Here is a 27,823-nt window from a genome sequence, read left to right as displayed (position 1 = left end):
CAAATGTATATGTTTTAAAAAACTTGATTGACAGTAGCGTACATTTATCACTGGGATTACTTACTAGCCTCTTCTCTAAATCAAAGTTGGAGCCAAGCTTTTTGTGAAGAGTCTAACTCTATTTGGATCCACTTAGCCATTCCTAAAGCATGAATCTGTCATCGATTCCAGCTCTGAAAATTCTCTGATCTTTTCTGAGAAATTAGTTAAATTAACACATCTACAATGACAATTATGGTACTTTCCCATCTACTTCTCTACCTGGCAGCTGGCTAGTTGTTTTTTTTTTTTTTTGCAGTACGCGGGCCTCTCACTGCCGTGGCCTCTCCCGCTGCGGAGCACAGGATCCGGACGCACAGGCTCAGTGGCCATGGCTCATGGGCCCAGCCGTTCCATGGCATGTAGGATCGTCCCGAACCGGAGCACGAACCCGCGTCCCCTACATCGGCAGGCGGACTCTCAACCACTGCGCCACCAGGGAAGCCCTGGCTAGTTTCTTTTAATACTGGTTGTAAGACTATCCTGATTTCAGAGGTATTAAAAATGTGAAATGGGACACTTTTTTGGAAGACATATGCTTCTAAGTGTTATGGGAAATAAATGAGGAAGTGGTTAATTTTGCTTGGGGAGGAGGTGACATTTGAGTTGAGTCTGGGAAGTTGAGTAGGAGTTTCCCAGGCAGATAAGAGGCTAAAAGGTATCCCAGGCCAAGAGAAATCTCTATTATGGTGCTTATCTGAAGCTGTTCTGTTAATATTGCTCCACTCCCATGAATCTGTAAATTCATTGAGGTCATGAACCAATTCTATCTCCAAAGCGACCCATTAGCTCTTTATTTTGCCATTTAATTTTTGTTTATTTATTCATTTCATATTTACTAACTTTATTAATATATATACTTACTGACAAAATAATATTTTGAGTAGCTCATTTAGAAAGCTTGGTAAATATAAAGAAGCAAATAAACAAATCCCACACACAAAGCCACAAATCCATTGTAATTCCCCATTTGGAGAAACCACTGTTACTATACTGGTGTATGTGCTTCAAGCCTTTTTTCTCTTTATATGTACATCTATATCTGTCTATATTTTTAAAGCAAAAGTGGTATCATAATATATTTATTAGTTCATAATGTTATTTTCACTTAACCATCATATTTAAAATACTGATCATTGTTTGCCTACCCCGTCTCCCATTGAAGGAAATAATGCCAGCTCACAGTTTTCTATTCTTAACTGATTGATTCCCTGACCCCAGCTAATTGAACTAAAGGATTGGCACCTGATCCAAGGACAGCCCATCTGTAGGTGGTCAGAGACATACTCATGGGGTGGAAAGATGAGCTAATCCAATCAGATGCCACTGGATTATGAAATTGGGCAACTGATATCCTCAATGGAGCTGATGGTGTAAGGATGCCATGGCCTTCCATCACATAAAAGCCAGAGTTGTGAGGGAGCACAAAATATTAGAATGGAGGAAGCTGGTTGTCAAAGAGAGGAGGGTAGAGTAGACCTGTGGAGAAGCCGAGATGCCCAGAGGGACAGAGCCATGCCTTCAGGCTTCTGTTAGTCCTGTTTTTTCTTGCTCCAGTTCTAGTCCATATATAGCTTTATTATAAATACCTCCCTTCCAGCCTATTTTCCTCTAGAGGTAAAAAAGTGGGTCTCTGGAACTCCCTGGCTATCCAGTGGTTAGGAGTCCACGCTTCCACTATAGGGGGCACAGGTTCATTCCCTGGTAGGGGAACTAAGATCCCCCATGTCGTGCGGGGCAGCAAAAAAAAAAAAAAAAAAAAGAAAAGTGGGTCTCTATTCCTTGTAGCCATTCAAGCCTGATGCCACATATCATGACTTTTATGGCTGTATAGAATTCCATTGTGTGGAGTTGCCATCACTGAGTAAAAAACAAAGAAACAAACAAAGAAAAACAACCCAGTGGCAGGCATTTAAGACATTTCCAAAGAGCATCTTCATCACTAATTTTTGCACACTAAAAAATAACCTCTTTACGATATATTCCAAGAAGTAAAATTTGTTGTTTGAAGGATGGCTGCATAACACAAAGTTGGACTTCAGAAAGGTTATACCAGTTTATAGCCAAATCAGCAGTGCATGAGAAAGGTTGCTTTTTCACCCCTTTGCCAATAGTATCAATTAAAAAAACAAAAGAAAACATTGCTACTCTGATGTCAGTTATGACCTTAATGTAAATTTCTATGAAACTTGTATTTATTGACCAGGCATGTGGGTTTTGTCACTGGACAGGCTTGGGTTTGAGTTCCAGCTCTGACTCTTGCTGTGTGGCTTCAGTTGAATTATGTAGTTCTCCATTTTCTCATCTGTAAATTGGAGATAATAATAGTTCTTTGTTGGATTATTATAAGGCTCAGATTAGAAAATAAATACAAAACACAGAGTCCAGTAAAGCCTCAGTACATTTCAGTTATTATAGTTATGAAGAATGACTTAACTTGTGACAATCAGATAAAGCTATTTGAGATATCTGAAACTCAATGGGATATTAGTTTAAATACCTGTTAGAATTGTATGGTTCTAGGAATAGAAAGAATGCAAGAGCCCATTAGTTTCATAACCTTTATGATTAGAGAGGAAATGCATTTACACATTTGAATTTCATCCATTACGAAGGTCTTTAGAATTAAAATAAAAACATGTATATATCTTAAAAGCCAAGAAATATAAAATAAAATCAAAAGATAAACTGGGTAGGATTTGCAGATTTCTAAGAGTAGTCAGAGGATGAGGTAATGAGTTTTGAAGTCCATAACAGAATTTTAAAAGGGGCTCAAAATATCAGTTGGTGTAGTGAGAAGAATGGCTCTGAAAGTCTGTAGCTCCAGAACTTATGTTTGGTAGAAAACCTCTGATCAGGGAATTCACTGGCGGTCCAGCGGTTAGGACTCAGCGCTGTCACTGGTCAGGGAACTGAGATCGCATAAGCCGCTCGGTGTGGAGTGGTGGTGGGGGAATGACACAAACAAACAAAAAAACGTCTGATCAAAAGTAATCTTAATTAACTAGGCCGAAACTGTCTTTCTTAGCAGTTCTGTGTCTTTCAACTCAGAAGCTTTAGAATTAAGCACAAAAAGGCTTTAATGGGGGTAAAAACTATGTGATTAATATGTTGGGGTTTAGAAGAAATATGTGCATATTTCACTTTTTAGGCACTTGAAATGTTTAAGAAAATTTGGCTTATTAGAGTGATGGTCTTATAACTCTTATTTTAAATGTGTAATTGAGTTAGTTTTAGACTTAAGATTTTGAGTTGAAATTTTACTGCTTACACATGGAACTGGGTCATCTAAGAAAACTTTAAATTCATTATACTTGTAAGTATATTTGATTTATAAGGATTACTGAGCCTTGAGAAGATTCTACGCTAAACAACTGAAGACATTAAAAAGAAAATCTAATAGATTAAGTTTATAGACAATTTTAAATGTTGGAAGATGTTGAATTAACTAAGTTTGTGAATGGGACGAAAAATTATTCTAAGTTTCTGCAAAGTGATTGGTAAAATATGCTAGACTTATAAATAGAATAATAAAATTTGCAAGCTAAACTTAAAAACTTAAGAAAGAACTAATTTCTGAATTTGTAACAAATTAAATCTTTGACCATTTTTTAATGAGGGTGTTTTGTTTTTACAGGTTTTCAAGTATTTCACTTTACTATTTTGAAGGAAGAATGGATAAACTGAAAATTGCTAGAGAAAACAGCCTGGAGTCAGGCTGTGAAGTGGCTTATTTGGCATGGTAAGGAATTTGGACCATATCCTGAAGGAAATATTAGGAAAAGACTTTGAAAAGGAAGAACACGACCGTATTTGCAATTTAGAAAGAACACGCGGGTGACTGCGGGGAGTTGTTTGGCAGAGGGAGAACGGAGATGATGTAATCACAGTGGAGACAGACACAAAAGCTAGACACTTCAGTAATAATACCGATTGCATGTAGGGCGTGAGGAACTGAGGACTATTAATAGGATAATAACGGGAACAGGGTCAGTGTTCGACACGTTAACTTTAAAGTGTCTGCGGGATTCACAGGTTTAAAATGTCCATTACACGGCTGAAAATAATGAGTTGGGGCTTCTAGAAAGTCTGGTCTGAGATATATACTTAGGGCTTTTCAGCAGTTTAAGGTGAGTGTGGATAAAGTTATTCAGAAAGAGTGGGCAAAGAAAAAACGGAAGACGGCTGAGGACAGAATTCCATTGAGTACCAATATGTTAAGGGCAGGCCACAAGTTGCAAGGGGAAGACGCATCCCTAAAAGGGGCAAAGAGTCCTCTAAAAAGAAGAACTTGCAAAGAATAGTGGCAAGGAATCTAAGGGAAGGAAGTTTGGACAAACACAATTCTCCTGCTTCAGTATATCCACTTCTCAAATGATAGCGGGGTTAAGCAGTTCAACTCTGGCGCCAGACTGCTGGCGAATCCGGGAGAAGGCTGCGTCCAGATTGCCAGGCTGTGCGGCCCCTTACGGGAGTTTGGGTCCTGCATGTGTCCGCAAGAACACACTGGGCCACTTCAAAAGAGGCCTTCCTTGAGCCCTTTGGTGCAGAAGAGTTTGGCTAGGCAGGCAGGGGAAGGTAAAGTGCCCACGTTTTTTATTCCAAGCTACGGACACTGGCGGTCTTTGGGAAGAGGTGCGGATGGGAAGGCCGCCGGCTAGGGCAAGGATCCAGGACCGGGGCGGGTCTTGCCGTCGGGCGGCGCTGACAGCTAGTACAACTGGCGGGCAGGCTCCGCCTTCCTTCTTCCGCCTCCTGAGGGCGTTGCGGGCGCAGGGCGGGGCTAGGGGCGGGGTCGGGAGGCCCAGGCCCCGCCTCCTTCCGTCCGCTGCAGTCGGCGCGGCAGGGCGGGGCCGCTGGGGTGGGGTCTGCGGGTGGGGCCTGCGGCGCGGGGCGGGGCCCCCGGGACCGGGGCAGCTCGAGCAGTCTGCAGGGGCTGCAGCCGCCGCCGCCTGCGCTTCCAAGGTTTTGCGGCTTCCTGAGCTGAGACCCGGGCTCGGCCGCCATGTCCGCAGCGGACGAGGTTGACGGACTGGGTGTGGCTCGGCCACACTATGGCTGTGAGTGTGGGCTCCGCGGCACTGGGGTCTCGGGGCGGGCTCGCTGCCTCTGAGGCGCCGTTTACCCGGGGGCTCGCCGGGCGGGTGGGGCAGGGCTGCTGTGGGCCGCGCGGACCCGGAAGAGCCGGTGCAGCGAGGTGGCGGGCGGCGAGGCCCGCAGCCCGCGCCCTCTCGGTCTTCGAGGCGGCGGGGAGGACCCAGGCGGCCTCCCCGCCTTGTCCCGGGCGCGGCGGCTGGAGGGCCTCACCCAGCGCCTCCCGACTCCCAGCTCGACCGAGATTGGGGAGACGGCCTAGGGTGAGGTGGCAGGAGGACGGTGCAGGGCGTGTCCCGGGGACCGGAGACCCGAGACGCGGGCTCTGCTCGGGCTTCCTGGGAAGGTGCTGCCCGAGTGCTGCCTGCGAGGTAGACCCAGGGTCCAGACCTCCCCGGCCCCAGGCTAGCTGAGAGGTGCGGCCCTGGACAAGTTCCTTCAGCTTTCTCGGGCTTAGTTCCCTCGTCAGGATCTCAAAAGTGAAAAAAAAAAAAAAAACAAAAAAAACCCAAACCTCTGACTTCCTCATTTTCCGAACCTCATTTTCTGTCCCTGTCCTGGGACATCACTGAACTGCAGGCGGGATAGTTATCACTGGCCAAAGGAGAGTCCTTTAGAGTCTTGAGGTTTTCCGTTTTATTTTATATTCTTGCGAATAATGTTATGTTTTAGGATAATTTCACTCAGCAGTTACATGCGAGGTATTGTGTCACGTTTGTGACATTGAAGATTAGTAAGAGCAGGTCCCGCTTTCAAAGAACGTTTTAATCAGAGAGGCGGGCAGGTGTATTATCTAATGATAATAAGGAGGGATAGAAATAAAGATGCCATGTGAACTAACTAGGCTTAAATAGTAATGTGGGTGAGAAGGAGGGTCTTGAGCCCACACTCACAGATAGGACCTTTGATCAGAGCCTTGCAGGATGCTGTGTAGTTTGACAGGGCAGGGTGGGGCAAGAGACAGGACGTGGAGAGAAGAGCAGGAACTAAGGTACTGAAGAGTAGAAGAGCACTGTGTGTGTTGGGAACTGAGTGGTGTGGAGTGCACAGTGGTGGGAGGGGGAGGAGGGAGAAGAGTTACCAAAAGTAGTTGGGGCTAAATTGGGAAAGGCATTGAATGCCAACCCCAGGAGTTAGGAATTTATTCCATATCCTGGATGCCCATTAAAGGAAGCAGATTGCTTTGAAGTTAATCTTATAGGCTCTTGAGACAGACTGCCTGGGTTTGAATCCAGGCCCCACCATTTATTTATTAGCTGTGGGGCAAAGGTGAACCAGCCTCAGTTTCCTCATTTGTAAAACAGGAGTGATAATCACAGGATTGTTGTGGGACTTCCATGAAAGAATGCATGTAAAATGCGTAGTACAGTTACTGCCACTTAGTTCTCAATGACTGCTGGCTTTAGTGATTCATAAAAGAGTGGGAAAAAAAAGACCATGACCAGCTCTGGATTTAGAGAGAGTCTGGCAGATAGACCAGCACAAATTTGGACCAGAATCTCAAGTCAGTATTTTTCAAGTCACACTGAAATTTAGTACATGTTCATAATATTGTACTTTTAAACAAAGATTAGGATGAATATAGTTGAAACCTCATGGTTCCTGTCTTAGGAAAGTCATTGTGTTGATAGTACCGCCGGCTGTCCACATGTTACCCTGACTCTCTAGGTGACTAGCAGGAATTTGAAGCTATGGCATTCTTTTATCTCTCAGGAAGGGTACAGATTCTTACACTTACATTCTTTCTTTCATGTTTTAGCGGTCCTGGATAATGAGAGACTTACTGCAGAGGAGATGGATGAAAGGAGACGTCAGAATGTGGCTTATGAGTACCTTTGTCATTTGGAAGAAGCAAAGAGGTAAAGGTTGGCTGGAGAGAAGTTTGGGAGAAGGGAGCTGATCTGGTGTGAACAAAGATAAAGATCTCTGAGTATGTTGTAGGTGTGACTGTGAGGCAGGTAGTTTGAAGGAATAAGTAAGTACAGGTAGGATATTTTTTTCATGGGAGCAAGTAGCCTTGATGGCAGTTTATCATGAAACAGTCTGATGGGCACCTACGTATACTGAAAAATTTCCAGATTTGTGTTGTTCAGCTTTATGCTTATGGTGCATGTTTTGGGCACAACCAGCTATAGGGAAGAAAAGCAATTTTAAGGTTTGAAGTTTTTGGCCTTAATGTTTCACCGGTTATTCACTGGTTTTGATTTATATATGAATTGGGTCCATTCTCCGCTTGGTAGTGCTCTGGGTATGGATCCATGCATTTGGCAATATTCAAAATCTGTTTACCAAAGGCAGCGTCCTCTGCATTCTTTGTGAAGTAAATGTACAACTGCTGTTTTCTTTTTTCAGATGCTCGAAGACCTTGTGGTCTTATTCTTAGAGTGTTGATTTGCTATCAGTAGTTCATTTCTTTTGTTCTGGTGCTTGTTTCTTTGCAAAGTCCCCGGGTAGATAGATGTAATTACAGATCATGTATCCTATAAGTGAGCTTTTTTTTTTTTTTTGCGGTACGCGGGCCTCTCACTGTTGTGGCCTCTCCCGTTGCGGAACACAGGCTCCGGACGCGCAGGCCCAGCGGCCATGGCCCACGGGCCCAGCCGCTCCGAGGCATGTGGGATCCTCCCGGACCAGGGCATGAACCCATGTCCCCTACATCGGCAGGTGGACTTTCAACCACTGCACCACCAGGGAAGCCCCCTATAAGTGAGCTTTGGTGGAAAAGGCCAGCAAGGGATAATGAGAGATTTTGTGGTTAAAGTCTAATGAAAATCAAGGATGTTTCAAATGGTGCTAGTAATCAAGAGTGTTTTTTGTCTTGTTTTGTCTTTTTAGTTTTGAAAATCTTAAACGCTACAGGAAAGTCCAGAGAACAATACAATAAACATCCATGTATTCCAAAACTAGCAAATGTTAGCCCTTCAGATTTTTTCCCTTTTCTCTCAAAAGACACAGTTGGAGTCCCCTTTGTGCACCTCCCTGGTCCCATTCTCCTTTCCATTCCTGGGGATACCACTAACATGCATTTGGTGCATCTTCTTGAATCCAGACTTCTTTTCTGAGCTTAAAGCCCTTCCATTAGATTGGGAGAGGGTTGTGAGGAGATTAGTGATGATTTAGGTGGAAAGAATGGTAATAACACTTGTTTTTCTAAATGGAAGGTTAGACCGAAGGAGGTGAATATGTTAGTAGAAAGGGGGATGTTTCTCATACAAAGTTTGTAAGGATCCCGTGAACAAAAATATTAAGTCCTCTGCTACTTAAATTATGGACTAGATCTAGTTTTGGAAGGTAAACAATTTGAAAGCCGTAGCTGGTATGAGAGACCATCTTGGGCTCTGTGGAGTCTTGGTGTCTTTGTTGGGGTGACCTAGGGGTGAGAGAAAAGGGCTTCCTCCCCCTGCCAAAAGCTTTTCTGCTTTTAATATTGGGTTTCCGCAGTAAAATTCCCTTTTTTAAAGAGGGTATCTTGGCTAATATCCCCTTGCTACCACTAATTCAGTTTCACTATTATGATTATGATTATGATTATTTTTAATTTGGCCACTCCACACGGCTTGTGGGATCTTAGTTCCATGACCAGAGATCAAGCCCATGCCCTCGGCAGTGAAAGCACAGAGTCCTAACCAGTGGACCACCAGGGAATTCCCCAGTTCCACTACTAATCTAGTTCAGCGATCTCATTTCAGTGAGGAAACTGAGGCCTGAGTGTCCACGGTCTACTTGTAGTTTTCTTGATTGAAGAATAGTTTTCATCATTTTATACGATGGTTTTTAACCAGGTGTGTACATTAGAATCATCTGGGGAACTTTAAAAAAAAAAAAAAAAAAAAAAAAAAGGCTATCTGAGCCTTACCACAGAGATTCTGGTTCAGTAGATCTAGGCTGGAAGGTCCAGATACCTGTATATTTTAAATGCTTCTAGCGGTTCTGATGGTCCCCCCGAGTAGAGAAACGAGATTGAAAACATTTTAGAACTCTCCCTTATGCTAGGTTATGATAGCCTGAATAGGATGATGTCCTTTATCACATTTCCTTCTTCAAGCGCTGCACTACAAGAGCACTTCATTTCCGTCTACTCTAGAGCATATTCTTTTCTGTCAGGTGTTTTTTTTCCAGAATAGAAGAATATCCCATTTCCTTTAAAATCCATCCAGGGACCATGTCCCCTGGGACGTTTTTTAGTTGGGTGCTTCTGCATACTTAGGAAGCGACTAAAGCAGTGAGACATTTGTGATAGTCTTTATTTTCCATACTTTTGGTTATAAGGGAGAGCATAATAGCGGCATATTGTCCTAGTACAATCTGCGCTTTGGCCTTGCATCAAGGAAATGTGCCTGGTTTATTTTATGGAGGCAATCATATAAAATCTGGATGCAGTGATATTCTTTTTTGTTTTTGTTTAAAGCTTTGATTAGAAAATCAACTTTGGAAGCACCTATTTAGACTTTACAACTAGAGAGGGCTAGGAAAAGAAGCCCGGGAATGTCATACTGAAAAAAGAAGACCGGGGTCCCTCCTGGCCACCTGATGTGGCTGTTGCCACCCCTAAAAAGTGTTCAAGGTGCACCGCAGACAAATCACGTGCTCTTCCTTATTGGCTGTGACTTCAGCTCCCAGTTGTGTCTTCTACCCTGGTGAACTGGGTTGTACCTTGTGTGCTTCTGACGCCCCTCTTTACCCTCTAGCACAAGTCCATTTTACCTTTTTGGATTGGCCCCATCCTGTTTCCTTCATAACCTCCACCCCTCCCAAGTTGGAGGAGTCCCAAGGTCTGGAATTTACACCCACTACAAGGCCAGGAAGAAAGATCCAAGAGATCCAAGGGAGAAAAAGTTCCCCTCTTTAGTTCTATTTATAATACTGCTACTCCTCCCACTAAAAGCTCCACCTTATAGCACAGTGGCCCCATTGTGTATCCTAGGGCACTCCATTTTCTCCTGTACCTGTAACAGCTCTTTTGTGGGAAGAGAGGAGAGTGTGTAGAGAGGGAGAGCATATAAATGTGTGCAGACAGGGAGTATAAGTAAGAGTGTATGTAGAGAAATGAGAATGTGTTGTGAATTTGTGTTTCCCTAAGAGGTTAAGTGGGAAAATTTAGGAGTGATTCTATAAAAGTATGCACTTTGGGAATGCTTGTGAAATAGAAAATAAAGAGATTCTGCTTTTCTTTATTGTTTGGAGAGTAGTTTAAATATGGAAATTAAGTTACTGGTCTAATGAAGTATCATCTAAGGATTCAGGGTTTTATGCTAAGGGCTGCAGAGCAGACCAAGGACTTTATAAAGCAAGACATCTTAAATTATGTATTTATGCTTAAATGTGGGTTTAGTTTTATCCTTTTGCCTGTTCTGATTGGACTTTACATTTGTTTTGGCTAAAGAGCAGTTGTATAGTAGAGGTAAATAGCATTTTCACTCAGTTGAAAGAGGTGAGGTTTAAATATGTGAGATATGGTAGGTGCTCAGGTCTTGGACAGGAAGAAGTAATAGAAAGATCAGGGACTTCCCTGGTGATTAAGAATCCTCCTGCCAATGCAGGGGACACGGGTTTGAGCCCTGGTCTGGGAAGATCCCACATGCTGTGGAGCAGCTGAGCCCATGCGCCACAACTACTGAGCCTGCGCTCTAGAGCCCGCAAGCCACAACTACTGAAGCCCGCACACGTAGAGCCCGTGCTCCCCAACAAGAGAAGCCACTGCAATGAGAGGCCTGCGCACTGCAACGAAGAGTAGCCCCTGCTTGCTGCAACTAGAGAAAGCCCAGGAGCAGCAACAAAGAACCAACACAGCCAAAAATAAATAAATAAGTAAAGAAAGAAAGAAAGAAAGAAAAGAAAGATTAGAAGGTTCAGGTGAAAAGAACCAAGAAGAGAACATAACAGGCAGGGCAGAAGAGGGCACTCTGCAGAGGATGAGAATGTATGAGTAGTACTAGAAATGGGAGAAAATTGAGTTAGGTTAAAGGTCACAGGTGGAAGGTTAATTCTAGCACTCCCCGAGTTTAATTTAGGATTCCTTCTTTCAGAGGCTTGCTGGTATGTCCTTTTGAGCCTGTCATGGGCCACCTTCCTCCTGCTCAGTGTCCATACCCCAGCTCACAGGGCAGGGCACACCTCTCCCCCCACAAGGGGTGGAAAGTGAAGCCTGTGGCTGGCTGGAGACTGTCAAAAACCATGTGATGTTAACAAGAGCTTAACACTAAGTAGAGGCACTTTACCTTCTGTAATTTAGGGGAATTGAAAAAGTATCTTGGAAAGAAATCAGCTCTTGAGAACAAATTCTCTTTTGTGCGTATGTCTTTGTTGTTGGCATCGAACATTTTCCAGGATAGGCTCATCAGATCTCCTCTCCTCTAAGTGGAATCAGAATTCCAGTAACATCTGGATATATCTAGGTTGGCACACTGTGATCATGAAAAGAGAAATTAAAGACGTTTAACTAGAAGCTTGCCCACCAGCTTCTAGAATTCTCAAATGAAGGAATATCACTAAGAGATTGAGGAGAATCATTTTTAGATTGACCCAAGCTTTCCTTTTGCAGATGAGAAAACTAATCGCTTCATGAGACCCAGTATGATTAAGGGGCCACAAAAAACGTAGCTTTTTAATGGTACTTTGGGACTACAAGCTGGATGCATTCATGTATTTATGATTATCAAGGAGAAGTATGGGGTGGGATTTATTCTTAACTCTTAAAATGGTGACATAGATGAAAATCTCTCTTTTTTTTTAATTTTATTTTTTTATACAGCAGGGTCTTATAGTCATCCATTTTATACACATCAGTGTATACATGTCAATCACAATCTCCCAATTAATCACACCACCACCCTGACCCCCTGCCGCTTTCCCCCCTTGGTGTCCATACGTTCTGTACATCTGTGTCTCAAATTTCTACCCTGCAAACCGGTTCATCTGTACCATTTTTCTGGGTTCCACATATATGCATTAATATACGATATTTGTTTTTCTCTTTCTGACTTACTTCACTCTGTATGACAGTCTCTAGATCCATCCACGTCTCTACAAATGACCCAGTTTCGTTCCTTCTTATGGCTGGGGTATATTCCATTGTATATCTGTACCACATCTTCTTTATCCATTTATCTTTATCCATTCGTCTGTCGATGGGCATTTAGGTTGCTTCCTGGCTATTGTAAATAGTGCTGCAATGAACATTGGGGTGCATGTGTCTTTTTGAATTATGGGTTTCTCTGGGTATATGCCCAGTAGTGGGATTGCTGGGTCATATGGTAGTTCTATTTTTAGTTTTTTAAGGAACCTCCATAGTGTTCTCCATAGTGGCTGTATCAATTTACATGCCCACCAACAGTGCAAGAGGGTTCCCTTTTCTCCACACCCTCTGCATTTGTTGTTTGTAGATTTTCTGATGATGCCCAATCTAACTGGTGTGAGGTGATACCTCGTTGTATACCTCATTGATTTGCATTTCTCTAATAATTAGTGATGTTGAGCAGCTTTTCATGTGCTTCTCGGCCATCTGTATGTCTTCTTTGGAGAAATGTCTATTTAGGTCTTCTGCCCATTTTTCGATTGGGTTGTTTGTTTTTTTAATATTGAGCTGCATGAGCCGTTTATATATTTTGGAGATTAATCCTTTGTCCGTTGATTCGTTTGCAAATATTTTCTCCCATTCTGAGGGTTGTCTTTTCGTCTTATGGTTTCCTTTGCTGTGCAAAAGCTTTTAAGTTTCATTAGGTCCCATTTGTTTATTTTTGTTTTTATTTCCATTACTCTAGGAGGTGGATCAAAAAAGATCTTGCTGTGATTTATGTCAAAGAGTGTTCTTCCTATGTTTTCCTCTAAGAGTTTTAGAGTGTCTGGTCTTACATTTAGGTCTCTAATCCATTTTGAGTTTATTTTTGTGTATGAGGTTAGGGAGTGTTCTAATTTCATTCTTTTACATGTAGCTGTCCAGTTTTCCCAGCACCACTTATTGAAGAGACTGTCTTTTCTCCATTGTATATCTTTGCCTCCTTTGTCATAGATTAGTTGACCATAGGTGTGTGGGTTTATATCTGGCTTTCTATCTTGTTCCATTGATCTATGTTTCTGTTTTTGTGCCAGTACCATATTGTCTTGATTATTGTAGCTTTGTAGTATAGTCTGAAGTCAGGGAGTCTGATTCCTCCAGCTCCGTTTTTTTCCCTCAAGACTGCTTTGGCTATTTGGGGTCTTTTGTGTCTCCATACAAATTTTAAGATTTTTTGTTCTAGTACTGTAAAAAATGCCACTGGTAATTTGATAGGGGTTGCATTGAATCTGTAGATTGCTTTGGGTAGTATAGTCATTTTCACAATATTGATTCTTCCAAGAACATGGCATATCTCTCCATCTGTTGGTATCATCTTTAATTTCTTTCATCAGTTTCTTATAGTTTTCTGCATACAGGTCTTTTGTCTCCCTAGGTAGGTTTATTCCTAGGTATTTTATTCTTTTTGTTGCAGTGGTAAATGGGAGTGTTTCCTTAATTTTTCTTTCAGATTTTTCATCATTAGTGTGTAGGAATGCAAGAGATTTCTGTGCATTAATTTTGTATCCTGCAACTTTACCAAATTCATTGATTAGTTCTAGTAGTTTTCTGGTGGCATCTTTAGGATTCTCTATTATAGTATCATTTTGTCTGCAAACAGTGACAGTTTTACTTCTTCTTTTCCAATTGTGCTCCTTTATTTCTTTTTCTTCTTTGATTGCTGTGGCTAGGTCTTCCAAAACTATGTTGAATAATAGAAAATCTCTTTTTTGTGAAACTTAGTGCAACTGCCTTGGACAGACTCTATGGTAAGAAGTGGGTTGTCTTTAAAAGTGTTAAAAGTGATTCAAACCAAGAGTGCTTTTTCATATTATTACAGTGTTACAAATGGGGGGATGTGTTCCTAGCAGACAGGAAAAGCGACTCTACAGTGTAGCTGAGACACTTAGGAAAATTTACAGTTGAGAAATGTGAGCAGTTTCTGGTATATATTAGGCAGTCAACTAGTTAGTAGCTGCTGTGATAACTAAGAAAAGTCATATTACTGTAATCTCATAACACTTACGATGAAGTCAAACAAATTTTAAAAGCCTGAATAAAACATCTTTGAAAATCTTGACTGTTGAGATACGCAAAGTGAAAAGAACGAGGACTTTCAGTTTTGGCAGCTGCAAGTTCTGATTCTGGTTTTGCAAGTTACTTAACCTTAGGGAGTAGAGCCTAAGCTTGTACTTTACAGAATGGAGATACTGTGCATTTTAGGGAGTTGCTGAGAGGGTTAAGTGACTGGCACAGTGTCTGAAATACAGTAGGCACTCGATAAATGTATTCTTTATCCTGGTCCTTGGGACAAAAGCAGATTTAATATGAAGATGAAGAGGCATTCATAAACTTTTCTGGGGAATTTTCTGGGCATTTTCAAGATTCTAAATGTTGGTAGCTCTTAGCTTTTTCACTTCATACTTAAGCTGTTGTCTGAAAGGAAACACCAGAAACAGAGGATACCTCTAGGGATTGGAGGGTATGAGAAGACTTTTCCTTTTTACTTAATGCTTTTCCGTATATTTTAAATGCTTTTTACAGTGATCATGAATTTTATAATAAAAAAGGAATGGATTAAGAAAAAGGAAAAACTGAGTATATAATTTTTAGATAATGATTATCATGAATTTAGATTTTTAAATTGCTGTATTGTCATCTTAATTACTATTTTCAATGGATACATAATGTCCATAATTTATTTAGGCTTATTCCAAAAGTTGTATTGCTTTGATTTCTGGAAAGAGTAAACATTTTCCCATATATTTGTTTACCACCTTTATTTTATGCAAGTTGTTGATGATGTTTGTCTGTCTTCTAGGGTCATGATGTTGACTTTTGTGAGCTCTCTTATAATATGGGTGTCAACCTGTGGTATTGCTACAAACATTTTCTCTTGATTTTCCATTTTATTCTTTCACTGTATGGAAGTTTTAAATTTTATGCAGTTTAAGTGTTAATCTTTCTCTTTGTAATTTCTTCTGTCTAGATAGTTTAATTTCTGTAAGGCCTTACTAAAATTTGAAGTTTTATATTCTGGTAACTTTCCTATGATATAGTTATTTAATTTTTTAAGCGTCTAAGTCTTTAAATTTCATGGTGTTTCTATTATTTCTAAATTATTCTGATATTACTTAAAAATAATCTTTTACTACCTGTTAGCAACTGACATCTAGTATGTCAAATATTAAATTACATAAAGTTCTGTTTCTAGACTTTTTATTCTTTTATGGTGAACTGTATTTCTTTTTGGGTGGGGAGGTAGGGAGTGCTGTACCATGAAGCCTGTGGGATCTTAGTTCCCGGACCAGGGATTGAACCAGGGCCCACGGCAATGAAAGCACTTAAAGCACTCTTTTTTTTTTTTTTTTTTTTTTTGTGGTACGCGGGCCTCTCACTGCTGTGGCCTCTCCCATTGCGGAGCACAGGCTCCGAACGCACAGGCCCAGCGGCCATGGCCCATGGGCCCAGCCGCTCCACGGCATGTGGGATCCTCCTGGACCGGGGCACGAACCCGTGTCCCCTGCATTGGCAGGCGGACTCAACCACTGTGCCACCAGGGAAGCCATAAAGCACTCTTAAAGCTTAGAGTCCTAAGCACTGGCCCACTGGGGAATTCCCTTCATTTTTCTTGAAGAAATGTGTGACTTCATTTTCTTGTACTTATTAATGAGAAACAACATCTGAAACTAGCTTGATTTTTACTTCCATGAAAAGTAACATTTTTAAAATACTTTTTCACAATGTGAAACTTGTTAAAATTCTTATTTCTAAAAGTTTCCCCATGTTACATATTAGAGTTGATACTGGCTTAGTAATTTAGCCTGTACTGTGGAGACTCTTCTTGATTTATATCTTTTTTTTTTAAGGGATTATTAATACTGCTTGACTTTTATTTATTTTTATTTTATTTTTTGACATATCATTTTTGTTTGTTTATTTTAGCTCTAGGAAATTGTTATATCTTTAATAATTGGTTCTAATTCAGTAGTTCTGTCTTCGGGGTGCCTGTTGGTAGGTTAGATCTGCACAGTGTTTTATGGCTGATCTTCATTTTGTTTAAGTCAGCTTTCTAGATATGTGTCCTACATATATATCTTCTGTTTGACTAACTTGATTTTCCTCTTTGGTTCTGTTAATGGTAGTTGCTTTGTCCTATTGCAATTTTCATTTTGGACTATTAACTCCTTTTCCCTCTCTATTCTTGTTAATAGATCAAACGGTCTCTGATTAGCTCGTGAAGAATAGTGTGACACATATAGGATCCTTTTCAGGTGGAAAAAAGGAGCTTGTAGCCAAGAGAGTTGTTTACTTTACCAATTCCCCTTATTTTCATTAAGTCTTGGAGTGAATGTCACCATAGGAAATCTGTGTTAACTGGATTGTCCACCAGTCAAGCCAAGGTTAGGAAAGTCTGGGTGGGCTAAGTGGACCATCAGTTTGACCTAATCTAGCATATATTTCTTCTAGTCTTAAATGTCAAAGCAACAATTGTTTATATATTTTGATGTTCCTAACTGAAAAAACAGTAAAAATATATTTGAGGGCCTAAGTTGGCATTGTTCTAGGAATGTGATTTTTCTGGCTTTGCGTGATGATCTGTCTCTGATTTCTGTATAATTCCTTCAGTTTCACAGTTTAGCAATGGGGATACCTTTTGGTAGCAGGACCTGTTTTGAACATTTTTAAGCCATGTGGTATTTGATGGACTCAGGGTTGTTTCCAATTGTGGCTGCTAAATAAACCCTTTCACAGGAAGTATTTATGTAAGAAAGTGCTAGTAGGCAAAGTGAGACCATCCGGAAGTGATTCATATGACTGGTGTTGTTTGTTTAATTTGGGACTTGGTTGCCTAGAGACCATATCTTTGAGCAAGCTGAGTGAAGTGCCACATGAATGCAGAGGTCCCATTGCCTACCTGCTCAAATCAGGACTGCTGTTTGATTTTTCTTCTGACAGAGCTTCTGGTAATCTCATTGATCCCTGTGCTTTGACAGTGTGTGAATCAAAAAATCTTAAACATACAAATGAAAGATCTGGTTAATGGTTTATGTTGAAGAGAAAGTCTACTTGCTTAAGTTTGAATGTTTAAAAATTTTCTTACATATAATTGTACGTTGGGAAGAATTATTTTTCAATAAGGTATTTTATTATATAAACCTCAATACTTCAAATACCTTTACACCAACTAAGAGGAAGCAAAGCAAAACAAAACCCCCAAAACCGAAAACCAACCCTGCGATTTGCAAGGACATCATGATATACAATATTACCTTGTCTGACCCAAGGTCAGTGTCCTTCCCCTCTCTCCTCCTTCATCATCATCATCATCAGTACCATTTATTGAGCACTTATCATGTGCTGGGCACTGTGCTAAGCACTTCATATGCATTGTCTAATTAGCTATTCTTGAAGTCCCATGAGGTGCCTATTCTTATCTACATTTAACAGAAAAGAAAGCAAAGTTCAGAGAGGTTGACTCGCTCATCTCTTAAGTGATAGATCCAGATTTCAGGCTTGGCAGACTCCAAAGCCTTTGCTCTTCCCTGGATCAGTCTGTCACTGCAGTACTACTTGTGCTTCTAAAAATAATAACTACAGCAGCAGTATCTCCCAGTAATTAAACAGAACGATGATGTACTTTACATACAACATTATGGTGAGATAGGCATTATTTTTATTTTAAAGAAGGAAAAAAATGAGTTAGTATCACGTGTTTCAAGGTCATGTAACTGTGGAATTCAAGCCCAGGTCTGTGTGACACCGTCACTACTGCTGTCAACCTCTACAGGCACTAAAGGGACAGCATTTAAGTCCAAAATTAAGTCACCTAGTTCCCAGACATTAAACAATTGCCTAGCTGTCAAGTGGGTGAGGGAATGTGAGCTGTTTCCTGCTTCTAATTGCAGTCTCTTTTACCTGCCACTCTGCCTATATGAGGGCAGTTCTCTGATTTGTCTCATGTATTTTTAAAAAGATATTTATTTATTTGGTTGCGCTGGGTCTTAGTTGCGGCACACGAGCTCCTTTAGTTGCGGCATGCAAACTCTTGGTTGTGGCATGCATGTGGGATCTAGTTCCCTGGCCAGGGATCAATCCTGGGCCCCCTGCATTGGGAGTGCGGAGTCCCAACCACTGTGCCACCAGGGAAGTCCCATGTCTCATGTATTTCTGTGTCTAACAAATTGTTGGACTCTGTCTTACACTTCTTCTTATTCACTGCAGAGCTAAAGATAGTGATAGACATGAATAAGTAACAGTTAACTGATTGATGAAAAATTTGGGCATGAATGCTTACAAGAAATACAGTAAACATAAAATCTAAGTGATTTTTATAGGTGTCTAGAAACATAACTGGTCTGTGATAAATGTGTATATTTCACTTTTTTGACCTAACTCCTGCTCACTAAGAGGTCTCTTGGAGTTGGAAATGGATGCAGTAGAGGTTATATGGTTACATACAGTGACTCTGGGGAGACTAGAGAGTGCATGCCTGGTTGGTTTTCTTCTTTCTAGCATCTATTTTTGATTCAGCTTAGAAAGGCATTCCTTCTTCCCAATTGCTTGTTTTCTCAGTAGTGACCTCATGCAGACAGGAGTGGCATTGGAAATTGCCTTGGATTGTTTGGCAAGAATTGTATTTTTTGGTGTTGTGGGTGGAGGAAAGGCCTGCCTCAAGGCCTTTATTTCTTCCTTATTCTGAATACCTTCCTGTTGACTCATTGGAAATCATAACAAAAAGCAGAAGGAGCATTGGAGAGGCAGCTGCCAGCCCAGGACTTGGCTTCTGTTGGGGCAGATGTCTGCGGACTGAGAGAACTCTGGCTTTAAGAAAAATTGGGAGACTTTTGTAGTAGAAGGAAATACTATTGTTGTGATAGGTATTTATCCATAAGGTAGAAAGTATCAGCCGATTGCTAGGGGTCATTAATCAGCAACATAAAAAACTAAGAATATTTTCTTCAATAGGATTAATTAGTCTTCCTTTAAAATTGAAGCAGAGGAACTGAAGTGTAAAAAGAGGGAATGGGGCAAAATTAGAAAAGGAAAAATTGAAAAGGAAAAATACCTATGATCATTAAAAATAGAAAAATGATAAAAAATAAAATTTAAGGGAATTTCTTGGTGGTCCAGTTGTTAGGACCCCAAGCTTTCACTGCTGAGTGTTTGGGCTCAATCCCTGGTCGGGGAACTAAGATCCCGCAAGCTGAGCGGCGTGGCTGAAAAAAAATTTTTTTTTAATAGAAAAAGTCTTGTGGTATAGCAGATCATTTTATTACAAATAACATGCATCTCAGATGACCTTTAAAACAGCTAAAAGGAGACAAAAGTTACTTACCACTTACATGACTATTACAACAAAATGTTCTTCTGCCCTGAAGACATATTACTATGTCATCACTTTGGACAGTGCTTTTTAATCATTGCTAGTTTGAAGAGGTAGTGCTAGACAGTGGCTTGACTTTGGGGGTTTTCCTTTAAAAACTGGAGAATTACCCACAAAAATGTGTTTTAGGTAGATTTGGTCTCAACTTTTAAAACTTTTTCTTAATCATTTAAAAATAGGTAATATATGGATATATGACACTTAATTCAGAGGCTCTGCTAGGATATTCAGTAAAAAAAAAAGAAAAAAAGAAAGAAAAAAGTCTCCCTAGTCCTGTTTCCCAGGCACCCAGATCTTCCCAGATGGAACCACTGTTATGATTGTATATCCTTCCAGAGTCTGTGCATCTAAATACAAATCCCTTTTGTTTCCTCTTATAGAAATGATAGCACTGTACATTCTGCTTTGCATCTTGTAACATATTCCACATGAATATGTTATAGCGCTTCATTTTTTTTCTTTCACAGTTGCATAGTTTTTCAGTGTATGGGTTTAACCCATCAGTGGACGTTTCCTCCCCACCCCAGCCTCTTCTCTTATCAGTAGTGTTGTAGTTTTGTGAGTATTTTAGGTTAAATTTCTAAAAGTAGAATTTCTAAGTTAATGGGAATATCTACATTTAGTTTTGATAAATATTGTCAGTTTGCTCTCTTTGGAGGTTGTACCAGTTTATATGTACATCAATGATACATGAGAGGGCTGCTTTCCCTATGATTTCACTGACCTAGGGTATCATAAGTTTTTTTTCATATTTATGAATTTCATAGGTGAAAATGGTATTTTAATTGTAGTTTCATTTTCAGATTATCTTACTCTGAGTGAAGCCAAGCATCTTTACATATGTTTAAAAGCCATTTGTATTTCCTTTTCTGTCAACTGTTTTGGCAGAATCCTTTGCTCATTCCCTGTTGTGTTATTGGTCTTACTGATGTAAGAGCTCTTTTTATACTGAGGAGATTGATCCTTTGGATTTATGTGTAGTAAATAATTATTCTAGCTTGTCTTTTAACTTTTGATTTTAAGGTGTTTAAAATAATTTAGAATTTTAAAACATCTGATTTTACTAAATCTTTTATTTTTGTTTATTTATTTATTTTATTGGAGTATAATTGCTTTACAATGTTGTGTTAGTTTCTGCTGTACAGTGAAGTGAATCAGCTATATGTATACCTATATCCCCTCTCTCGGACCTCCCTCCCATCCCACCTATCTAGGTTGTCACAGAGCACCAAGCTGAACTCCCTGTGCTGTACAGCAGGTTCTCACTAGCTGTTTTACACATGGTAGTGTATTTATGTCAAACCTAATCTCCCAATTCATCCAACCCTCCCCTTCCCTACCTATGTCCGCATGTCGGTTCTCTACATCTATGTCTCTATTCCTTTTATTTTTAGCTTTTGGGCTTTGTATCGTTTTTAGAGAGTCCTATACTGAGATTATACAAAAACATTCCCCCAGCCTTTCTTCTAGTATTTTTAGGATGTAAAGAATTTTAACATTTGACCCTTTGATCCATTTGGAATTTATTTTGGTGTGAAGAGTGAGGTAGAGCTCCTGCTTTATTTTTGTTTTCTCTAGTTGGTGTTTGGATAGTATCTTAAATATTGAGCACCAGCAATGGCTCTCTTAGGAAATGTGCTCTGGAATTTGCCAAACTCTGGTCTATGAACTGAGATTTAATTTTTAATTTTTTATTTTCAGAACAAGGCAGCTTCAACTTCTGAGATTTTTGAAACATATGGCTTAAATATCCTTTTAGAAAAATTAGCCAGAGTTCTTTCCTCCTCTCTTCCTCCCTTCCTCCCTTCCTTCCTTCCTTCCTTCCTTCCTTCCTTCCTTCCTTCCTTCCTCCCTCCCTCCCTCCCTCCTTCCTTCCCTCCCTCCCTCCTTCCTTTCCTCCCTTCTTTCCCTTCCTTCCCTTCCTTCCCTTCCTTCCCTTCCTTCCCTTCCTTCTCTTCCTTCCCTTCCTTCCCTTCCTTTCCTTCCGTTCCTTCCTTCCCTTCCTTCCCTTCCTTTTTGGCTGCCCTGGGCCTTAGCTGTGGCACCACGCGGGATCTCTGTTGAGGCATGCAGGATCTCTCTTTTTTTTTTTTTTTAGTTGCGGCATGCAGGCTTCTTAGTTGCAGCATGCAGACTCAGTTGCGGCATGCATGCGGGATCTAGTTCCCTGACCAGGGATCCAACCCAGGCCCCCTGCATTGGGAGTATGGAGTCTTACCCACTGGACCACCAAGGAAGTCCCCAGAGTGCTTTCAAGCAAGTTGTATTATGTTTAAAAGATTAATAGTGTAGTGAAGTTGGCATTGAGAAAACAGGTTTTGGATGAACAACTTTGACATATATACTGTGAAGAGATGAATAGACTTGTCAAACTAACAATTTATTCTTTGTGTTAAAGGAGAGTACAGTTTTGAAGAACTTTTGAAAACTGTGTAGCTGACTTCTGTATCACTATTTTTTTAAAATAAATTTATTTATTTATTTATTTTTGGCTGCATTGGGTCTTCATTGCTGCACACGGGCTTTCTCTAGTTGCAGTGAACAGGGGCTACTCTTCCTTGCGTTGCGCAGGCTTCTCATTGCATGGCTTCTTTTGTTGCGGAGAATGGGTTCTAGGTGCACGGGCTTCAGTAGTTGTGGCTCGCAGGCTCTAGGGTACAGGCTTAGTAGTTATGGTGCATGGGCTTAGTTGTTAGTTGCTCCATGGCATGTGGGATCTTCCCAGACCAGGGCTCAAACCCATGTCCCCTGCATTGGCAGGTGGATTCTTAACCACTTTTGAGGCGTATTCTATTAATTTCCTCTCATTAAGGACGAAAGGTTTTGGTGGTCAAATATATTTCAGAAATACTGGATTAAACCAAGTTAAACAGATTATTTAGCTGGTGGACTGTTTAGACTATCATGGCTGTAAATTCTGAATCTCCAAGGGAGAGGATAGTGTAAACAATATTCCTCCAACCTAGTTTACTATCAGACTCTTTCCTCACAGGTCGTCTTTCTTAGGACTAGTGTTCCAGGGTATACTTGTTTGGGAGCTCTCTCAGAATATTGGATCTGTGGGACTGTTTCAGCTAAGAATTTGAGACCTGTTCATGGTCAGTTCTTGAATTAACTGTTTTATGTTTTATCTGTAGTTTCTTTCCTTTCTCCATTGAGTTCTCATGTTCTTGGTTGATAGAGCTTAAATTAAAGCCATTATTGTATTAATTGGGTAGGTGTAATTGCTGAACTTCATCAGTGATCTTTTAAGACATTGTGAAGAACAAGAGTGTGTTTTTTTTAAAAATGGGGGATTGAAAATGTACTAGTTATTAAAAAGGAGAAGATATCACAAATTCTAGTCTAGTGAACTAGTTTCTGGCAAAATTCCATAGCATGTATTTTGTCAAATAGATGGCTTATGGTGAGAAAAGAAGGGGTGCTTAAGAGTCAACCAGGACTCCCTGAGAAAGGCCCTGTCACAGTAACATCATTGCCTTTTGGACAGACTCACCAGATTGGTGAATCAGAGAAACAGAGTAATGTCTAGATTTCATTAAGGCATTTGAAAGTATGTCTTGTGATACTTTCGCAGACAGATTGGATATATGTGGACTAGACTGTAATGTAATTAAGATTTGTAGCCAGATGAGTAAATCATATTCAAAAAGAGCTGCTAAATGGTGAGTGACTGCTTAATGGGCAAAGGATTCCTTTTTGGGTGGTGACAGTTTTCTGGAATTAGATAGTCATGGTGGTTGCACAACATTGTGAATATACTAAAACCCACTGAATTGCTTACTTTACATATGTTAAAAATGGTGAATTTATGTTACATACATTTTAGCTCAGAAAAAGGAGCTGCTAGAACTTCTGTGTGTGTGTGGTACGCAGACCTCTCACTGCTGTGGCCTCTCCCGTTGCGGAGCACAAGCTCTGGACGCGCAGGCTCAGCAGCCACGGGCTGGGCTCACGGGCCCAGCCGCTCCGCGGCATGTGGGATCTTCTCGGACCAGGGCACGAACCCGTGTCCCCTGCATCGGCAGGCGGATTCTCAACCACTGCGCCACCAGGGAAGCCTGAGCTGCTAGATCCTTAATTCAAAGAAAGCTCAGTAGGTCATGTTACAAGTAAAACATTTGTGTTGGGACTTATGCATGCATCAGTGGTATGTTGATCAGATCTTCAGTTGTGTTGCTGGGATGGTTAATACAGTGCATGAAAGATTTTGCTTTCAAAATACCTTGAATCTAATGATGATATTTAATAGTGAGAAATGTGTCATCCTGCACTGAGGTTCAAAAAATGGAGTGTCTAAATACAGGATAGAGAGAGAAGTAGCATTAGTAGGGACAGGATTAGTGGGAAAAAAAACCAAAATGAAACAAACCTGAGATGTTTATTAACTCACTAATAGAAATGTGGTATATGCAGCAAAGGAAACGATGGTTCCATTGTCCTCTGTACTGATGAGAGGCTACCTGAAGTTGCTTTTCAGTTCTAGAGGCCATACTTTAAGAGGGACCTTGCTAGTCTAGAGCAGGGATGATAGATATGTGGTGGGCTTCCTTCACACCCATGGCAGGCACTGCTGATAGATCAGAATCCTTACCTGAGGAGCCACTCCAGGCAGTGGGTGTTGGTCCACTAGTTGAGACTTGGTTGTTGCTCCAGGACTAGAGCATGTTGGATGAGCATGTCCAGGATTAAAAAGGGTCTAGAGATTATGAGGTATGAGGAATTATTGAACAGATCATTTAATATGGAAACAAGATTTAGAATATATTGAGACTTACCTGGTGGCACAGTGGTTAAGAACTCACCTGCCAATGCAGGGGACATGGGTTTGATCCCTGGTCCGGGAAGATCTCACGTGCCGCGGAGCAACTAAGCCCGTGCACCACAAGTACTGAGTCTGCGCTCTAGAGCCCACAAGCCACAACTACTTAGCCTGCGAGCCACAACTACTGAAGCCCATGCTCCTAGAGCCCATGCTCCGCAACAAGAGAAGCTACCACAAAGAGAAGCCTCCACGCAGCAAAGAAGAGTAGCCCCCACTCACCGCAAGAGAGAAAGCCCGTGCACAGCAACGAAAACCCAACGCAAAATAAAATAAATAAAAATTTAAAAAATTTAGAGAGAATATAGAATCATAGAATCTCAGAAGATCAACCTCTCATCCAGTATAGGAATTTATTCAACTGTTAATATTTTGCCGATATTATTTTTAAATTCCTGAAAAATGGTAAAGGGGTTCAATTTATCATATGTGGTACCAGAGGAACAGAACTAGGCAATGGAAATCTGCTTAATATGAGGAAGAACTTTATAGCAATAAGAGATTTCCAAAAAAATTCCCCAAAAACTTGCTTTGAGAAAACCCATGTTGCAGATTTTCAAGCATAGACTGTATAATGGTTAATGGAAGATTATGTTCTAATCTAAGTGCTTTCTCAAGTTACTTAAAATAGTTTTTATTTTCATTTCCTGTTATTAAAAGGTATTTTTATTTTGAATGACTTGATAATATTCCATTGCTCTTTTTTTTTTTCTGACACGGCTAAAAAAGTCGGGAAAAACACCTCCAATACAATAAAACAGGTAAAAATTTTCTGAGCTCCTCCATTGTTCAGGACCCTCTGGTAGAACTGGAGAAGATGTGAAAGTATAACCCAATCCTGCCCTTAGGGGACTTATGGATTAATTGGACAGTCAGGGTATAACCATTTGAAAAGTTACTCACCATCGAAGGATGAAAGATCTAACTAATGTCACAAGGCAATATAGATTGCCAAGGAAATGATGCAAACAGTTAATGTGTTAAAATTTATCTAAGGGAGAGATTATTTTATGGCTGAGTTTTGCAGTATAGTCTGAAATTGTATGGCAGAGAAGGGACAGCATAACTGTATGTATGTTTGTCTTACTTTTTTGTGCTCCTTTAGACAGTCTCTTTAGTGAGACTGTCTTTTTCTACTTGTTGGTGTCCAACAGCAGCTCCTTCCACAGTGCTTTTCACAAAGTAGATGCTCGGGAATATCGTTCCGCTGAATTCGTGAAAAGTTGTGTGGAATGTGGGGGCTGTAGTGGTTAAGAGAACTTCAGTATTGGTGGTGATGAGAGTTTAGGGTAATTTCTTTTTCTCTTATTATTTGGCTATAATTGAGACCAGGACTGTGGTCCTCAAGCAAGAGAGAAAGGATAGTTTGTGTCATTCAGCAGTTATTTATTGAGCACCATGCTTCAAATAGAAATCAGAAAAGGATTCCACCCTTATGTCCTTAAGTAACATTAAGAGGTAAAGAGATACAAAGTGCTGTAAGAAAGTCTAGAGGAGGGACTTCCGTGATGGCACAGTGGTTAAGAATTGGCCTGCCAGTTCAGGGGTCACGGGTTCGATTCCTGGTCCGGGAAGATCCCACATGCTGCGGAGCACCTAAGCGCATGCGCCACAACTACTGAGCCTGCGCTCTAGAGCCCACAACTACTGAGCTCGTGTGCTGCAATGAAGAGTAGCCCCGCCTTGCTGCAACTAGAGAAAGCCCATGTGCAGCAACAAAGACCCAACGCAGCTAAAAACAAAACCATTAAAAAGAAAGTCTAGGGGCTTCCCTGGTGGTGCAGTGGTTGAGAGTCCTCCTGCCGACGCAGGGGACACGGGTTTGTGCCCCGGTCCGGGAGGATCCCACATGCCGCGGAGCAACTAAGCCCGTGCGCCATGGCCGCTGAGCCTGCGCGTCTGGAGCCTGTGCTCCACAACGGGACAGGCCACAACAGTGAGAGGCTCATGTACCGCAAAAAAAATAAAAAATAAATAAATAGAAAAAGAAAGTCTAGAGGAAATTTGGAGGAAGAAGAGATTATTTCCAGTGGTAGATTATGGAAGAGTTCATGGAGGAGGTGCCTTTTGGAAGTAACATTTGAATTGTCAGAGATGGGTGGGGCTGATCAAAAGTTTTATCAACCTTTATTCTTAGTAGGCATCTCCATCCCTAGCTTCCCATATCACAACTTGATGACCTCAATTTTCTCTACAAACTCCCTCCATTTTTCTGGCCCTAACAAATTTATCTCGTTTACCATGCAATGTTGACCTCCTTCCCTGTAGCAACGGGAGAACAATTTTTCTTCTTAAGACTCAGTCTTCTCTCTGTGGTCTGGATCCTACCCCTCCTTGTTTTCTAAGGTTCTTGTCCAGTATTATTTTCTTAACTATAACTTGAGCTGTTTTCTGCCAGTTCTTTCTCTTTCGCACATAAACATCCTCACCCATTCCAGATATACTCCCTCAATCCTAGACCCTGTCTAGGGTTATTGTCCCTTCTTTTTTCCTTCAAGGAAAACTTGTCTTTATTCCTTATATACACTTTTTAAATCTTAACTCACATGGATGCGATTTGTGTGCCCTCCTTTCTCCCACTGAAATTTCTCTTGCTCAGATCACCAGTGACCTAATTGCTATGCCCATTGGAAAATTTTCAGTACTTATTTTACTTAATCTGTGCAGCATACGACACTCTTGTCTATTCACTTCATGAGATTTTCTTCTTTTTATACTTAAAAAATTTTGACCTGTATCAATATATTGCCGATCTAAGAAAAATTCAGGCAGCTCCTCCTCCAAGAAGCTTACTTGGACACCCACCCTTACCCCAGGTCTGAGTTAGATGCTCCTCTCTTGTGTTTCTATTATCCCCCCTCCCCCGCCCACGTATCTTTAGTATAGCTTTTCACAATAAATTGTAAGTGCTTTATTTTTTTCTCATCCCTAATTGACTGAGCCTTGGAGGGCAAGGGCTATATGTCCTTAGTGAGGTTCATACCCAACAGTTAACCCGCCTCCTGATACGTTCTCACTAACGACTAGATCTGAAAATTAACTTTTTGGCATGTTTTCACTCTACAGCCTCTCCTTGTTCCCCTGGGCTCTGACAGCTGCTGCAGTAGGCAGTGACTCAGAGAAGTGGTTTTTTGCAAAGAAATATGTGCCTGTCTTCCACCTAGTAGAGGACTCTCACCTGTTTTTTTTTTTTTTCCTCAAGAGCTGCCCACAACCAGCAGTGACTAGGCTGAGACTTGAGCTCACTTTGAAGTCTTTTTTTTTTCCATTTAGTGTTAAAAGGTCTTTCATGCTTCATGATATATGGTAAAGTAGAGGTGGGTGGGTGTATAGGTTGAACACAGTAATGTTTCACTAGGCTTTGCTTCTGAATACTTGGTCTGGAAGTAAGTTAATCCTATTCACTCAGGGACTTCTTTTTTTTCTTTTGAAATTTCATTGAGGTACC

At 40.9% G+C, this 27,823-nt stretch overlaps 1 protein-coding gene across 1 annotated transcript in view; it reads left to right on the top strand.

Moving 5' to 3' along the window:
* Positions 1-4,969: 4,969 nt before the first annotated feature.
* IQGAP1 (IQ motif containing GTPase activating protein 1) overlaps positions 4,970-27,823 on the top strand; it is a 100,256-nt gene continuing 77,402 nt past the window's right edge. The window contains exons 1-2 of the mRNA XM_065872052.1: positions 4,970-5,099; positions 6,893-6,992. Coding sequence (XP_065728124.1) covers positions 5,045-5,099; positions 6,893-6,992 — 155 coding nt within the window. The 5' untranslated portion in view covers positions 4,970-5,044. The remainder of the gene's footprint in view (positions 5,100-6,892; positions 6,993-27,823) is intronic.

This window comes from Phocoena phocoena, chromosome 2 (genome assembly GCF_963924675.1).
Source record: "Phocoena phocoena chromosome 2, mPhoPho1.1, whole genome shotgun sequence".
NCBI lineage: Eukaryota > Metazoa > Chordata > Mammalia > Artiodactyla > Phocoenidae > Phocoena > Phocoena phocoena.
This window is presented reverse-complemented; position numbering and strand designations above follow the sequence as displayed.